Source organism: Ranitomeya imitator, chromosome 10, assembly GCF_032444005.1.
Source record: "Ranitomeya imitator isolate aRanImi1 chromosome 10, aRanImi1.pri, whole genome shotgun sequence".
Taxonomy (NCBI): domain Eukaryota; kingdom Metazoa; phylum Chordata; class Amphibia; order Anura; family Dendrobatidae; genus Ranitomeya; species Ranitomeya imitator.
Window position 1 is genome coordinate 23,170,483 of NC_091291.1, and position 16,259 is coordinate 23,186,741.

Genomic DNA, 16,259 nt, shown 5'->3' on the forward strand with positions numbered 1-16,259 from the left:
GGTTCAGAATCCGATGTTAGAGCCTAGAATTCCTACTCCTGATTTATTTTCTGGAAATAGATCTAAGTTTCTGAATTTCAAAAATAATTGTAAACTGTTTCTAGCTTTGAAACCCAGCTCCTCTGGTGACCCCGCTCAACAAGTAAAAATCATTATTTCTTTGTTGCGTGGTGACCCTCAAGACTGGGCATTTTCCCTTGCGCCAGGAGATCCTGCATTGCGTGATGTTGATGAATTTTTTTCTGGCGCTAGGATTGCTTTATGATGAACCAAATTCCGTGGATCAGGCAGAGAAAATCTTGCTGGCTTTGTGTCAGGGTCAGGATGAGGCGGAGGTGTACTGTCAGAAGTTTAGAAAGTGGTCTGTGCTTACTCAGTGGAATGAATGTGCCCTGGCGGCAATTTTCAGAAAGGGTCTTTCTGAAGCCCTTAAGGATGTCATGGTGGGATTTCCCACGCCTGCTGGTCTGAATGAGTCTATGTCATTGGCCATTCAGATCGATCGGCGCTTGCGTGAGCGCAAAGCTGTGCACCATTTGGCGGTGTTCTCTGAGAATAGGCCTGAGCCTATGCAGTGTGATAGAACTTTGACCAGAGCTGAACGGCAAGAACACAGACGTCGGAATGGACTGTGTTTTTACTGTGGTGACTCCACTCATGCTATCTCCAATTGTCCTAAGCGCACTAAGCGGTTCGCTAGGTCTGCCACCATTGGTACGGTACAGTCAAAATTTCTTTTGTCCATTTCTCTGATTTGCTCTCTGTCGTCATATTCTGTAATGGCATTTGTGGATTCAGGCGCTGCCCTGAATTTGATGGACTTGGAGTATTCTAGGCGTTGTGGTTTTTTCTTGGAGCCCTTGCAGTATCCTATTCCATTGAGAGGAATTGATGCTACGCCTTTGGCCAAGAATAAGCCTCAGTACTGGACTCAATTGACCATGTGCATGGCTCCTGCACATCAGGAGGATATTCGCTTTTTGGAGTTGCATAATCTGCATGATGTGGTCGTTTTGGGGTTGCCATGGCTACAGGTCCATAATCCAGTGTTGGATTGGAGATCTGTGTCTGTGTCCAGCTGGGGTTGTCAAGGGGTACATGGTGATGTTCCATTGTTGTCAATTTCGCCTTCCACTCCTTCTGAAGTCCCTGAGTTTTTATCAGATTACCGGGATGTATTTGATGAGCCCAAATCCGGTGCCCTACCTCCTCATAGGGACTGCGATTGTGCTATTAATTTGATTCCCGGTAGTAAGTTTCCTAAGGGCCGACTGTTTAATCTATCTGTGCCAGAGCACGCCGCTATGCGGAGTTATATAAAGGTGTCCTTGGAGAAGGGTCATATTCGCCCGTAGTCGTCACCATTGGGAGCAGGGTTCTTTTTTGTGGCCAAGAAGGATGGCTCTTTGAGACCTTGTATTGATTACCGCCTTCTTAATAAGATCACAGTCAAATTTCAGTATCCTTTGCTGCTGATGTCTGATCTGTTTGCTCGAATTAAGGGGGCTAGTTGGTTCACCAAGATAGATCTTCGAGGGGCGTATAATCTTGTGCGTATTAAACAGGGCGATGAATGGAAAACAGCATTTAATACGCCCGAGGGCCATTTTGAGTACCTGGTTATGCCATTCGGGCTTTCCAATGCTCCATCAGTATTTCAGTCCTTTATGCATGACATCTTCCGAGAGTACCTGGATAAATTCCTGATTATATATTTGGATGATATTTTGGTCTTCTCGGATGATTGGGAGTCTCACGTGAAGCAGGTCAGAATGGTGTTCCAGGTTCTTTGTGCTAATTCCTTGTTTGTGAAGGGGTCTAAGTGTCTCTTTGGAGTTCAGAAGGTTTCATTTTTGGGTTTCATTTTTTCCCCTTCTACTATCGAGATGGACCCTGTTAAGGTCCAGGCCATTTATGATTGGACTCAGCCGACATCTGTGAAGAGCCTGCAAAAGTTCCTGGGCTTTGCTAATTTTTACCGTCGCTTCATCGCTAATTTTTCTAGTGTTGCTAAACCGTTGACTGATTTGACCAAGAAAGGTGCTGATGTGGTCAATTGGTCCTCTGCGGCTGTAGAGGCTTTTCAGGAGTTGAAGCGTCGTTTTTCTTCTGCCCCTGTGTTGTGCCAGCCAGATGTTTCGCTTCCGTTTCAGGTCGAGGTTGATGCTTCTGAGATTGGAGCAGGGGCTGTTTTGTCGCAAAGAAGTTCTGATGGCTCGGTGATGAAACCCTGTGCTTTCTTTTCTAGAAAATTCTCGCCTGCTGAGCGCAATTATGATGTTGGCAATCGGGAGTTGTTGGCCATGAAGTGGGCATTCGAGGAGTGGCGACATTGGCTTGAAGGAGCTAAACATTGCGTGGTGGTCTTGACGGATCACAAGAATTTGACTTATCTCGAGTCTGCCAAACGGTTGAATCCTAGACAGGCTCGATGGTCGCTCTTTTTCTCCCGTTTTGATTTTGTGGTTTCATACCTTCCGGGATCTAAGAATGTGAAGGCTGATGCCCTGTCAAGGAGTTTTGTGCCTGACTCTCCGGGTGTTCCGGAGCCGGCGGGTATTCTTAAAGAGGGGGTAATTTTGTCTGCCATCTCCCCTGATTTGCGGCGCGTGCTGCAGAAGTTTCAGGCTGATAGACCTGACCGTTGTCCTACGGTGAAACTGTTTGTCCCTGATAGATGGACTAGTAGAGTTATCTCTGAGGTTCATTGTTTGGTGTTGGCTGGTCATCCTGGAATCTTTGGTACCAGAGATTTGGTGGCTAGATCCTTTTGGTGGCCTTCTTTGTCATGGGATGTGCGTTCTTTTGTGCAGACCTGTGGGACTTGTGCTCGGGCTAAGCCCTGCTGTTCTCGTGCCAGTGGGTTGCTTTTGCCCTTGCCAGTCCCGTAGAGGCCCTGGACGCATATTTCCATGGATTTTATTTCTGATCTCCCTGTTTCTCAAAGGATGTCGGTCATTTGGGTGGTTTGTGATCGCTTCTCTAAGATGGTCCATTTGGTACCCTTGTCTAAATTGCCTTCCTCCTCTGATTTGGTGCCATTGTTTTTCCAGCATGTGGTTCGTTTGCATGGCATTCCGGAGAACATCGTCTCGGACAGGGGTTCCCAGTTTGTTTCAAGGTTTTGGCGGTCATTTTGTGCTAAGATGGGCATTGATTTGTCTTTTTCTTCGGCTTTCCATCCTCAGACTAATGGGCAAACCGAACGAACTAATCAGACTTTGGAGACATATCTGAGATGCTTTGTTTCTGCTGATCAGGATGATTGGGTGTCCTTTTTGCCTTTGGCTGAGTTCGCCCTTAATAATCGGGCCAGCTCGGCTACCTTGGTTTCTACTTTTTTCTGCAATTCTGGTTTCCATCCTCGTTTCTCTTCAGGGCAGGTTGAGCCTTCGGACTGTCCTGGTGTGGATACTGTGGTGGACAGGTTGCAGCAGATTTGGACTCATGTGGTGGACAATTTGACATTGTCCCAGGAGAAGGCTCAATGTTTCGCTATCCGCCGGCGCTGTGTTGGTCCCCGGCTTCGGGTTGGGGATTTGGTTTGGTTGTCATCTCGTCATGTTCCTATGAAGGTTTCCTCTCCTAAGTTTAAGCCTCGTTTCATTGGGCCATATAAGATTTCTGAAATTCTTAATCCTGTGTCATTTCGTTTGGACCTTCCTGCTTCTTTTGCCATCCATATTGTGTTCCATAGGTCGTTGTTGCGGAGATACGTGGCGCCTATGGTTCCCTCCGTTGATCCTCCTGCCCCGGTGTTGGTCGAGGGGGAGTTGGAGCATGTGGTGGAAAAGATCTTGGATTCTCGTGTTTCGAGACGGAAACTCCAGTACCTGGTCAAGTGGAAGGGTTATGGTCAGGAGGATAATTCCTGGGTTTTTGCCTCTGATGTTCATGCTGCCGATCTAGTTCGTGCCTTTCATTTGGCTCATCCTGATCGGCCTGGGGGCTCTGGTGAGGGTTCGGTGACCCCTCCTCAAAGGGGGGTACCATTGTGAATTTTGTTGTCGAGCTCCCTCCTGTGGTCATGAATGGTACTTCGGTGATTTCGGTCCGTGGGCTCCATCTGGTGGCTGTGAGTGGAGCTGCTGCTTCTGAAGCTCCTCACACAGGTGACGTGGGTTATCCTTTGGTTTGCTGCTCTATTTAACTCCACTCAGATCGTTTCTCCATGCCAGCTGTCAATGTTTTAGCATTGGTTCAGTTCGCTCCTGGATCTGTCTGGTGTCCTGTCTTCTCCTGCAGAAGCTAAGTTCCTGATTGTTATTATTGTTCTTGTTTCTTTGTCCAGCTGGTTATCTTGATTTTGTCTTGCTAGCTGGAAGCTCTGGGATGCAGGGTGGCACCCCCGCACTGTGAGTCGGTGCGGAGGACCCTTTTGCACACTCTGCGTGGTCTTTTGTAGGTTTTTGTGCTGACCGCAAAGATTCCTTTCCTATCCTCTGTCTATTTAGTTAGTCGTGCCTCCCTTTGCTGAAACCTATCTCATTTCTGCTTTTGTGACTTTCATCTTTACTCACAGTCATTACATGTGGGGGGCTGCCTATTCCTTTGGGGAATTTCTCTGAGGCAAGGTAGGCTTTATTTTCTTCTCTAGGGCTAGCTAGCTCTTAGGCTGTGACGAGGCGCCTAGGGAGCGTCAGGAGCGCTCCACGGCTATTTCTAGTGTGTGCGATAGGATTAGGGCTTGCGGTCAGCAGAGCTCCCACATCCCAGAGCTCGTCCTGTATGAGTTTAACTATCAGGTCGGGTGCTCCTAACCACCAGGTCATAACAGTTCTTCCAGAGCTGGAGCACGGTGGAAAAAGCTGGAATGTGCCACAGTGGTCTACACCAGTATATAGGAAGCAATCCCAAATCTGGCCCAGATAGAGGTGGCAGAACCGATATGCAGGACTCCAAAAATGGTGCCCCCACCTCCATACATGTGATAGCTTGTATAGAGAGAGCAGGAACCCTAGGGCAACCAGTCAGCTCTACTATACAGCAAGGATGGTGAATTTTTCCCCTGTAACTGGGGCCAATATAAAAGCAACAAGTTACAGGGGAAATCAAATAAAAAAAAGTATTGAAATGTTCCCCCAAATTTCTTTGATGACATTTTGGGGGTACAATATGTTAAATAAATGACAAATAAATACATAATAAAATGAAAAATAAAAAGTGGGTAAAAATAAAAAAATAAAAAAATAAATAAAAGGCGTGTGGAAGTAGAGTAACCTCAGAAAACAGGGGCATAAATTGGAACTTCCCCGACAATCTCTTCTTACAATCAATAAAATACTTTTTATTTTCACCCAATGAAAATTATTTGCACAAAATTCTTTATGTAGAAAAATATCTTTATTTTGCATTGCACATAATATTCAGATTCAGAGTGGTCCCCATATATGAAGTCCCTCTAAGTGGATACATTGCTCATACCAACCAATCAAAATGCGTCTGTTATATTTTTTTAACCAATCACAATGCAACTTTCATTGGCTGCTTAAAAAAAATCTATCAGAGAGGTATCATCTAATTTTAAAGAAGCATGATGCAGGGACAGTGACCCTGATTCTGGTGATGTATCACTTACTGCAATTTGTGTAAAATCACTGTTTTATCAACAGAAGATTACTACTAGAGGAGCAGTAAAACCACTGCAATGTAGTCCAACCACGCCCCCACCACTGACTGGCAGCTTTAGGCCTATGCACAGCATACAAAGAAATCAACCAATCAGTGGTGTGGGTGCGGGTAAACAGAACTCAGCATTCAGAGAACTGATAGATTTGCAGCAGAGAAAACAGAGAATTTATCAAAACTGCAGCTACCAGTCCAGTAAGTGATACATCACTGGAATCAAGGTCTCTGTCCCTATATAATGCTGCTTTTAGATGTGAAAACCTGGTGACAAATTCCATTTAAATGGAAGCTGAATTTGGATTGCTTGCTCGGTACTATGTCTTGTCCTGAACAGATTCCTTATGTGAGACCCACCGGACCATAAATACGTCATTTTCTGTACAGTCCTCAGTAGCATGGCACATTACATACAAGTAGATAACATAGATAAGAGCATCAAATATTACAAAAAAAGGTAATATAATTTAATCGGAATACAGTCCGAGCCCATAAAATGGCCAATTATGGTGTTTTTGGCAAGATAAAATGTATCACTAAAAACAAATAAATACAATGCATGTACACAGTGACTGCACCAGCAGAATAGTGAGTGCAGCTCTGGGGTATAATACAGGATGTAACTCAGGATCAGTAATGTAATGTATGTACATAGTGACTGCACCAGCAGAATAGTGAGTGCAGCTCTGGAGTATAATACAGGATGTAACTCAGGATCAGTAATGTAATGCATGTACACAGTGACTGCACCAGCAGAATAGTGAGTGCAGCTCTGGGGTATAATACAGGATATAACTCAGGATCAGTAATGTAATGTATGTACATAGTGACTGCACCAGCAGAATAGTGAGTGCAGCTCTGGAGTATAATACAGGATGTAACTCAGGATCAGTAATGTAATTTATGTATACAGTGACTGCCCCAGCAGAATAGTGAGTGCAGCTCTGGAGTATAATACAGGATGTAACTCAGGATCAGTAATGTAATTTATGTATACAGTGACTGCCCCAGCAGAATAGTGAGTGCAGCTCTGGAGTATAATACAGGATGTAACTCAGGATCAGTAATGTAATTTATGTATACAGTGACTGCCCCAGCAGAATAGTGAGTGCAGCTCTGGAGTATAATACAGGATGTAACTCAGGATCAGTAATGTAATGTATGTACACAGTGACTGCACCAGCAGAATAGTGAGTGCAGCTCTGGAGTATAATACAGGATGTAACTCAAGATCAGTAATGTATGTACACAGTAACTGCACCAGCAGAATAGTGAGTGCAGCTCTGGAGTATAATACAGGAGGTAACTCAGGATCAGTAATGTAATGTATGTACACAGTGACTGCACCAGCAGAATAGTGAATGCAGCTCTTGGGTATTTGTAGCAATGAAACATTTCTGACTTGTCCAGCTACTCAGGCCATTATAAATACGCAGCATTAAACAATCCTTTTGATGAAAGTGTCTCTTAGCTTTGACGCTCTTTAAGCTTTTCGAGCTAAACACATTTTTCTTCAGAAAGCACAGTCCATGTCTCCCGAATATCCTACATTCTCCATTGTCCATGTAGTCTTAGGTGGAGGACCTTTCTGTGTTGCTTTCTCTCCTAAACGGAGCATCATCCAGGGGAGAACAGAGCTTCTTGCACGGCCAGAGGTTCCTTAATTTTACAAAAATATTTCCTGCAAAATTGAAAAACGTTTTCTTCACCGTCGTTGACGTGTAGTAGAAAACTATCGGATCCAAGGCTGCATTGAAGGTGCTGAGCAGGAGAGCGTTCACCCTCCACGATGGACTCTCGTTCTGTATGAATCCAACGATATGAGATACATTGTACGGAGCGAAGCAGATGCAAAAGTTGGCAAGAGTGGCCAAGGCCAAGCCGATGGCTCGCTGCTTCCTCTTCTTCTGGATGTTGGGTAGGGACAGAAGAATCCGCACAAAGTTTATGTAACAAAAAAGAGTTATAATGACTGGAATGAAGAAGAGGACTACACCGAGCTCCAGACGAACCGGGAGAAGGATCTTAAGTTGCTCCTTGCTGAATTGCTCATAGCATTTGGTTTGGTTGGTGGCCATAACGTTGTGGGGTATGGAGTACTGGACCACGTACACAATGCTGCAGTGAGCACAGGCTAGAAACCAGAAGATGATGCTGGCCAATATTGCGTAGGAAGGTTTTCGGTGGAGTTTGTATTTAATCGGAAAGGCCACTCCGAGGTAACGTTCTACGCTGACGGCCATGAGGAACAATGTGCTGATGTAGATGCTACTGTAATAGAAAAAACCCGTAATGGGACAAAGAAAAAATGGCATATCCCAAACCATCCCGGCGGCAGCCTCCCGCATCTTCAGAGGAAGGAAAAGGAGCAAGACGAGGTCTGAGATGGTCAGGTTGAGGAGAAGGATGTCCACCGGAGTTGGCTTCTTACGAACCTTGGCTTGGAAAGCGTAGAAAGCCAACAAGTTGGAAGGTAGACCTGTCAGGAAAGTGAAAATGTAGACGGCCAGGACTAGCTGATTGTTCTGTGGAACAACTTGAGAGCCCCTGAAAAAAAAAAGAACAGAGTATAAAAAAATGATTAACAACTATAGGAACTTTATGATCACTAAGGTTGACCTAAATGTTGACATTTTTGGCATTTCCTCCATTTATAGTCTGACCCTTGACAATTAAGACATAATGATCTGCCGTGAAAACATTCCCATAAAAAAGGGCACATGTAATACTCTTAGGTCTAACAGTTCCCAATCAATGGCTGATGTTTGGTCAGCTCTCACCGACTACACAGTAAACCTAAAACTACCTTTTACTAGAAACTAAATCCTCGCTGTCATTTGAACGGCATAAATCAATAGTTCAAGTGATTATAAGAAACTTTTTAATATATCAGAGACATCTGTTCCACTTTTGAGTCACTTTATCTCTTGACTCGGCTTCCTGAACTCATAACTCACAATTAGTATCTGCATTGGTCTAAAGAAGAAGGACTGATGGATCACTGAGGAGTCATATTACAGCCGTGGATAGATGAACGAAAAATAGAGTAAAAACAAGAGGCACAGACACAGATAAACTAGTGTCATTGCTTTATAGTAAGTGTTAATCCATTACCTCCCGGTTATGGATTCACAGCTATATTGCTTAGTACTGCTGAATAATGCCCCTATGCTGCTGGTTTCTAGTGTTTTTTTTTAGTCAGTGTTGGATTCACAGCTACATTGCTCAGTACTGCTGAATAACACCTCTTTGCTGCTACTTTCAGGTGTTTTATTTTATCTCAGTGTTGGATTTACAGCTGCATTGCTCAGTACTGCTCAATAATACCTCTATACTGCTGCTTTCTAGTGTTTTGTTTTAGCTCAGCGTTGGATTCACAGCTACATTTCTCAGTACTGCCTAATATACCTCTATGCTGATGCTTTCTAGTGTTTTGTTTTAACTCAGTGTTGGATTTGCAGCTACATTTCTAAGTACTGCTGAATAATGTCTCTATGCTGCTGGTTTATAGTGTTTTATTTCAGCTCAGTGTTGTATTCACAGCTACATTGCTCAGTAGTACTGAATAATACCTCAATGTTGCTGCTTTCTAGTGTTTTCTTTTAGCTCAGTGCTGGATTTGCAGCTACATTGCTCAGTACTGCTGAATAACACCTCTATGCTGCTGCTTTTTTGTGTTTTGTTTTAGCTCAGTGTTGGATTCACAGCTACATGGCTTATGTATGCGTATGGGAGACATCATAGCAGACCGACTTCACCCACGAGCTCAGAAACAGCTAAAAATTAGAGATAGTCTACAGAGGAGAAAACTGATAAAAAACACAAGCTGCAAGTGATATAATGGCCAGAAATATTATAATATTATTATTATTATTTATTGTTATTGCGCCATTTATTCCATGGCGCTTTACATGTGAGGACGGGTATACATAATAAAAACAAGTACAATAATCTTAAACAATACAAGTCACAACTGGTACAGGAGGAGAGAGGACCCTGCCCGCGAGGGCTCACAATCTACAAAATAATATTGAGGTTTAAATGGAAGGGCGCATGAACAATACATTGGAGAAGCTTTGTTAATATTACTTTTGTTCACAATTCTGTATATTTCAGCTTTATTTTACCCCCCGTGAGCTACAATATTTGGGGTTAATCAATATGAAAGAATCTGTCCAGTGGTGACATCAATGTTCAATGGCCGCTCAACGGGAATCCTACGAACCGCCCTTTATCTGACAGCATCCGTGGCTATTCTTTCGATTAACCAGAATAGCACATTATCACATGTGTGTCACCCGCAACAAAGATGTCACGCCAGGCCAGCTAATCAAATGTAGAGCCATGGATAAAGAAGGCGATCTCAGAGTTCCTGCCCAGCGACCATAGTCTTACTGACCTGTTTTTAACAAAATTTATATTTTTTTATTTTCCTATTAAACAATAATGATCTTCAAGCCGGATATGAAAATATCCTCATGAGCTTTTATTATACGACTACTAATAAAGCAATCTGTTGAGCCAGACATTAATTAAACCGTTCCTTGCTCGGCGGGTCAGCGGCTGTCACGAGCACAGTAATAAATATTTTCAATTAAATGCCCTTTGTCGATAAAATAATTTGCATGAATCAGTTTCTCATTAATAGATGTAAGGCAAGCAAAGGATGCAATTGACACGTTTCCAACTTGTCTGATATTGAGTGATAGTCCAGTCGCCATCTGGCTGTCAGTGTCAGATCATTGCCAGTCATAGCTTTAGCTCGGTGGTGTGTTTGTGCCTTGTTTTCCAGTGCTCTGATCTTCTGGTCTTTTGCTGACCGACTTTGGACTTTGCCTTTGACCATCCTTTTGCCTAGCCCCTTTTGAGCCTTGCCTTTGACCATCCTTTTGCCTTGCCCCTTTTGAGCCTTACCTTTGACCATCCTTTTGCATAGCTCCTTTTGGGCCTTGCCATTGACCATCCTTTTGCCTAGCCCCCTTTGAGCCTTGCCTTTGACCATCCTTTTGCCTTGCCCCTTTTGAGCCTTGCCTTTGACCATCCTTTTGCCTAGCCCCTTTTGAGCCTTGCCTTTGACCATCCTTTTGCCTAGCTCCTTTTGGGCCTTGCCTTTGACCATCCTTTTGCCTAGCTCCTTTTGGGCCTTGCCTTTGACCATCCTTTTGCCTAGCCACTTTGTCTTGATCTGCTACCTTCCTGGAATTCTGACCTCCAACCGTGACCTGATTACACCTTTGTCTTACCCCTCTGTTTGAGACATGCTCTCTTGGTATCTGATCCCGGACTTTTTCACTACCCAGCCTCACGACATGTCCGTGAGTAGTGACTCAGTGTCACATTTGTGACACAGCGTCACATCACAACGGATGAACAAAAGTAAAGAGAAACATCACATGTCCAGGTATAATTCAATCTAATAAGGGTCCAAGGCACGGACAGAAATCACAGATCACTCCTGGGGGAAGGAAAATGATCAGGTAGAAGGGATAAAACATCCATGTTCCATGTTAATAGTGCAGGTCCCAGCAGTTGGACCCCCACCATTAATAAGCGATCATCTATCCTATGGATTGTTGATATAACTTGTTTTCACCGAACAACCCCTCTAGGATCCACTAGGGTGAAAAGACCATTGAATAAGAACATATTTGCACTAATACTTACAAAAAATATAGAATCTGTGCTTAACCATATATCCAGAAGATTTTTCTATTTTTTGGAAGGATTTTTTTTCATATCACTATCAATACAAAATTAGCAATCTTATAATTTTCCCACTGTCCAGTAGGGCTCTTTTAAACTCATAGTTCCTGTTTTTTTTTTCAGGATGAGTTTTCAGCAGTCTCGTTATCATCAGAGGTAAGATTACAATGACCGATAACAACCCAACACAATATCACAGCCGACACGGGTCCCTTTCCCATCACAATGATTTTTGCACACGCTCATTAGATGCGTCAATGCAAAAGATAAAATTTGAGATTGGTCATTGCTGCTAATGTACATGTGCATTTTCTGAAACAATGGGAAGTTAGAGTCTAGGATAGGCCCAGTCGCCGGTCAGCAATGTTTTGAGGGGGTTTATCGAGCCATAATCAAGGTGTGAACATACTGTAAAGAACATGTCCATGTCCTAATATTATTATTATTATTAATAAAGGAAAATATTGTGCAAACGCTCCGTTCAATGTGTTTCTGAACAGCCTGTTTATGATATGCTCCTATTAATTAATTCCTTCAACAGGCTGCTTAATAATATTTTTAAAAGTTCATTAATTTATCCGTAATGCACTTTTTTATCAGCTGAACTTCCATTCTAATTATCCAGCTTGTAGCCAGATTACATGATGTGGGCAGAGTCAACATAGCGTCTGATAAGGCAGTGCGTATTGTATCTGGTCTCTAGTCTGACTGCTGATATCCTCTCCCAAAGCGTCCTAATACTGTGCTGTCCATAAACAAGTCGTATTGACACAGCTGTCGCTGAAAAGTAACCTATTTACATGGGACTGCCGAGAAATCGGGGCACTATTGTGTGTGCATCGAGCAAAGAAATCAACAAGCGCCCAACATACATCATAACAGAGGACACTGGTGGTGATTTCCGGGATTTCACAAGGAGGGTTTTATTTCCTTCAAGACGGGAAAATGTAATTCTGAAACAGAGGAATTCCAAATATTCTAATAGTAATTTTAATAAGGTTTACTAAATTCATTGTTTCACTATCAATGACAATCATAATGCAAGAATAATATCCCATATTACCTGTAAGAAGCTTTCTTCTGTGCAAAGATATATCTACTATAATACTGCACCTATGTGTGAGAATATAACTACTATAATACTGCTCCTATGTACAAGAATATAACTACTATAATACTGTCCCCTATGTACAAGAATATAACTACTATAATACAGCCCCTATGTACAAGAATATAACTACTATAATACTGCCCCTATGTACAAGAATATAACTACTATAATACAGCCCCTATGTACAAGAATATAACTACTATAATACTGCCCCTATGTACAAGAATATAACTACTATAATACTGTTCCTATGTACAAGAATATAACTACTATAATACTGCCCCTATGTACAAGAATATAACTACTATAACACTGCCCCTATGTACAAGAATATAACTACTATAATACAGCCCCTATGTACAAGAATATAACTACTATAATACTGCTCCTATGTACAAGAATATAACTACTATAATACTGCTCCTATGTACAAGAATATAACTACTATAATACTGCCCCTATATACAAGAATATAACTACTATAATACTGTTCCTATGTACAAGAATATAACTACTATAATACAGCCCCTATGTACAAGAATATAACTACTATAATACTGCCCCTATGTACAAGAATATAACTACTATAATACTGTTCCTATGTACAAGAATATAACTACTATAATACAGCCCCTATGTACAAGAATATAACTACTATAATACTGCCCCTATGTACAAGAATATAACTACTATAATACTGTTCCTATGTACAAGAATATAACTACTATAATACAGCCCCTATGTACAAGAATATAACTACTATAATACTGCCCCTATGTACAAGAATATAACTACTATAATACTGTTCCTATGTACAAGAATATAACTACTATAATACAGCCCCTATGTATAGGAATATAACTAGTATGATACTGCTCCTATGTACAAGAATATAACTACTATAATACTGCCCCTATGTACAAGAATATAACTACTATAATACTGCTCCTATGTACAAGAATATAACTACTATAATACTGCTCCTATGTACAAGAATATAACTACTATAATACTGCTCCTATGTACAAGAATGTAACTACTATAATACTGCCCCTACGTACAAGAATGTAACTACTATAATACTGCCCCCTATGTACAAGAATATAACTACTATAATACTGCCCCTATGTACAACAATATAACTACTATAATACTGCTCCTATGTACAAGAATATAACTACTATAATACCGCCTCCTATGTACAAGAATGTAACTACTATAATACTGCCCCTACGTACAAGAATGTAACTGCTATAATACTGCTCCTATGTACAAGAATATAACTACTATAATACTGCTCCTATGTACAAGAATGTAACTACTATAATACTGCTCCTATGTACAAGAATATAACTACTATAATACCGCCTCCTATGTACAAGAATGTAACTACTATAATACTGCCCCTACGTACAAGAATGTAACTACTATAATACTGCCCCCTATGTACTAGAATATAACTACTATAATACTGCCCCTATGTACAGGAATATAACTACTATAATACTGCTCCTATGTACAAGAATATAACTACTATAATACTGCTCCTATGTACAAGAATATAACTACTATAATACTGCTCCTATGTACAAGAATATAACTACTATAATACTGCCCCTATGTATAAGAATATAACTACTATAATACTGCCCCTATGTACAAGAATATAACTACTATAATACTGCTCCTATATGCAAGAATATAACTACTATAATACTGCTCCTATATGCAAGAATATAACTACTATAATACTGCCCCTATGTACAAGAATATAACTACTATAGTACTGCCCCTATGTACAAGAATATAACTACTATAATACTGCTTCTATGTACAAGAATATAACTACTATACAGTAATACTGCTGCTATGTACAAGAATATAACTACTATAATACTGCCCCTATGTACAGGAATATAACTACTATAATACTGCTCCTATGTACAAGAATATAACTACTATAATACTGCTCCTATGTACAAGAATATAACTACTATAATACTGCTCCTATGTACAAGAATATAACTACTATAATACTGCCCCTATGTATAAGAATATAACTACTATAATACTGCCCCTATGTACAAAAATATAACTACTATAATACTGCTCCTATATGCAAGAATATAACTACTATAATACTGCCCCTATGTACAAGAATATAACTACTATAATACTGCCCCTATGTACAAGAATATAACTACTATAATACTGCTCCTATGTACAAGAATATAACTACTATACAGTAATACTGCTGCTATGTACAAGAATATAACTACTATAATACTGCCCCTATGTACAGGAATATAACTACTATAATACTGCTCCTATGTACAAGAATATAACTACTATAATACTGCTCCTATGTACAAGAATATAACTACTATAATACTGCTCCTATGTACAAGAATATAACTACTATAATACTGCCCCTATGTATAAGAATATAACTACTATAATACTGCCCCTATGTACAAGAATATAACTACTATAATACTGCTCCTATATGCAAGAATATAACTACTATAATACTGCCCCTATGTACAAGAATATAACTACTATAATACTGCCCCTATGTACAAGAATATAACTACTATAATACTGCTCCTATTTACAAGAATATAACTACTATAATACTGCTCCTATGTACAAGAATGTAACTACTATAATACTGCCCCTACGTACAAGAATGTAACTACTATAATACTGCCCCCTATGTACTAGAATATAACTACTATAATACTGCCCCTATGTACAAGAATATAACTACTATAATACTGCCCCTATGTATAAGAATATAACTACTATAATACTGCCCCTATGTACAAGAATATAACTACTATAATACTGCTCCTATATGCAAGAATATAACTACTATAATACTGCCCCTATGTACAAGAATATAACTACTATAGTACTGCTCCTATGTACAAGAATATAACTACTATAATACTGCTGCTATGTACAAGAATATAACTACTATAATACTGCTCCTATGTACAAGAATATAACTACTATAATACTGCCCCTATGTACAAGAATATAACTACTATAATACTGCCCCTATGTACAAGAATATAACTACTATAATACTGCTCACTATGTACAAGAATATAACTACTATATTACTGCCCCTATGTACAAGAATATAACTACTATAATACTGCCCCTATGTAGAAACTGAAATAAGTGTCTCCAATCTTTGTGTAATATATAACACCCATAGGAATAGCTGGATGCTGTGACTTATTTAGTGTGATTAATGTATCGTTTTAAATTACTTGAAGGACAAGTCACATTTAACCCCTTAGTGACAGAGCCAATTTGGTACTTAATGACCAGGCCAATTTTTGCAATTCTGACCACTGTCACTTTATGAGGTTATAACTCTGGAACGCTTCAACGGATCCCGCTGATTCTGAGATTGTTTTTTCGTGACATATTGTACTTCATGTTAGTGGTAACATTTCTTCGATATTACTTGCGATTATTTATGAAAAAAACGGAAATATGGCAAAAATTTGTAAAATTTTGCAATTTTCAAACTTTGTATTTTTATGCCCTTAAATCAGAGAGATATGTCACAAAAAATAGTTAATAAATAACATTTCCCACATGTCTACTTTACATCAGCACAATTTTGGAAACAAAATTTTTTTTTGTTAGGGAGTTATAAGGGTTAAAAGTTGACAAGCAATTTCTCATTTTTACAACACCATTTTTTTTTTAGGGACCACATCACATTTGAAGTCATTTTGAGGGGTCTATATGATAGAAAATAATGAAGTGTGACACCATTCTAAAAACTACACCCCTCAAG

At 40.3% G+C, this 16,259-nt stretch overlaps 1 protein-coding gene across 1 annotated transcript in view; it reads right to left on the reverse strand.

Moving 5' to 3' along the window:
* Positions 1-5,329: 5,329 nt before the first annotated feature.
* LOC138650957 (free fatty acid receptor 2-like) overlaps positions 5,330-16,259 on the reverse strand; it is a 37,553-nt gene continuing 26,623 nt past the window's right edge. Inside the window, exon 2 of the mRNA XM_069740846.1 lies at positions 5,330-8,172. Within this exon, the coding sequence (XP_069596947.1) occupies positions 7,197-8,172 (976 nt within the window). The 3' untranslated portion in view covers positions 5,330-7,196. The remainder of the gene's footprint in view (positions 8,173-16,259) is intronic.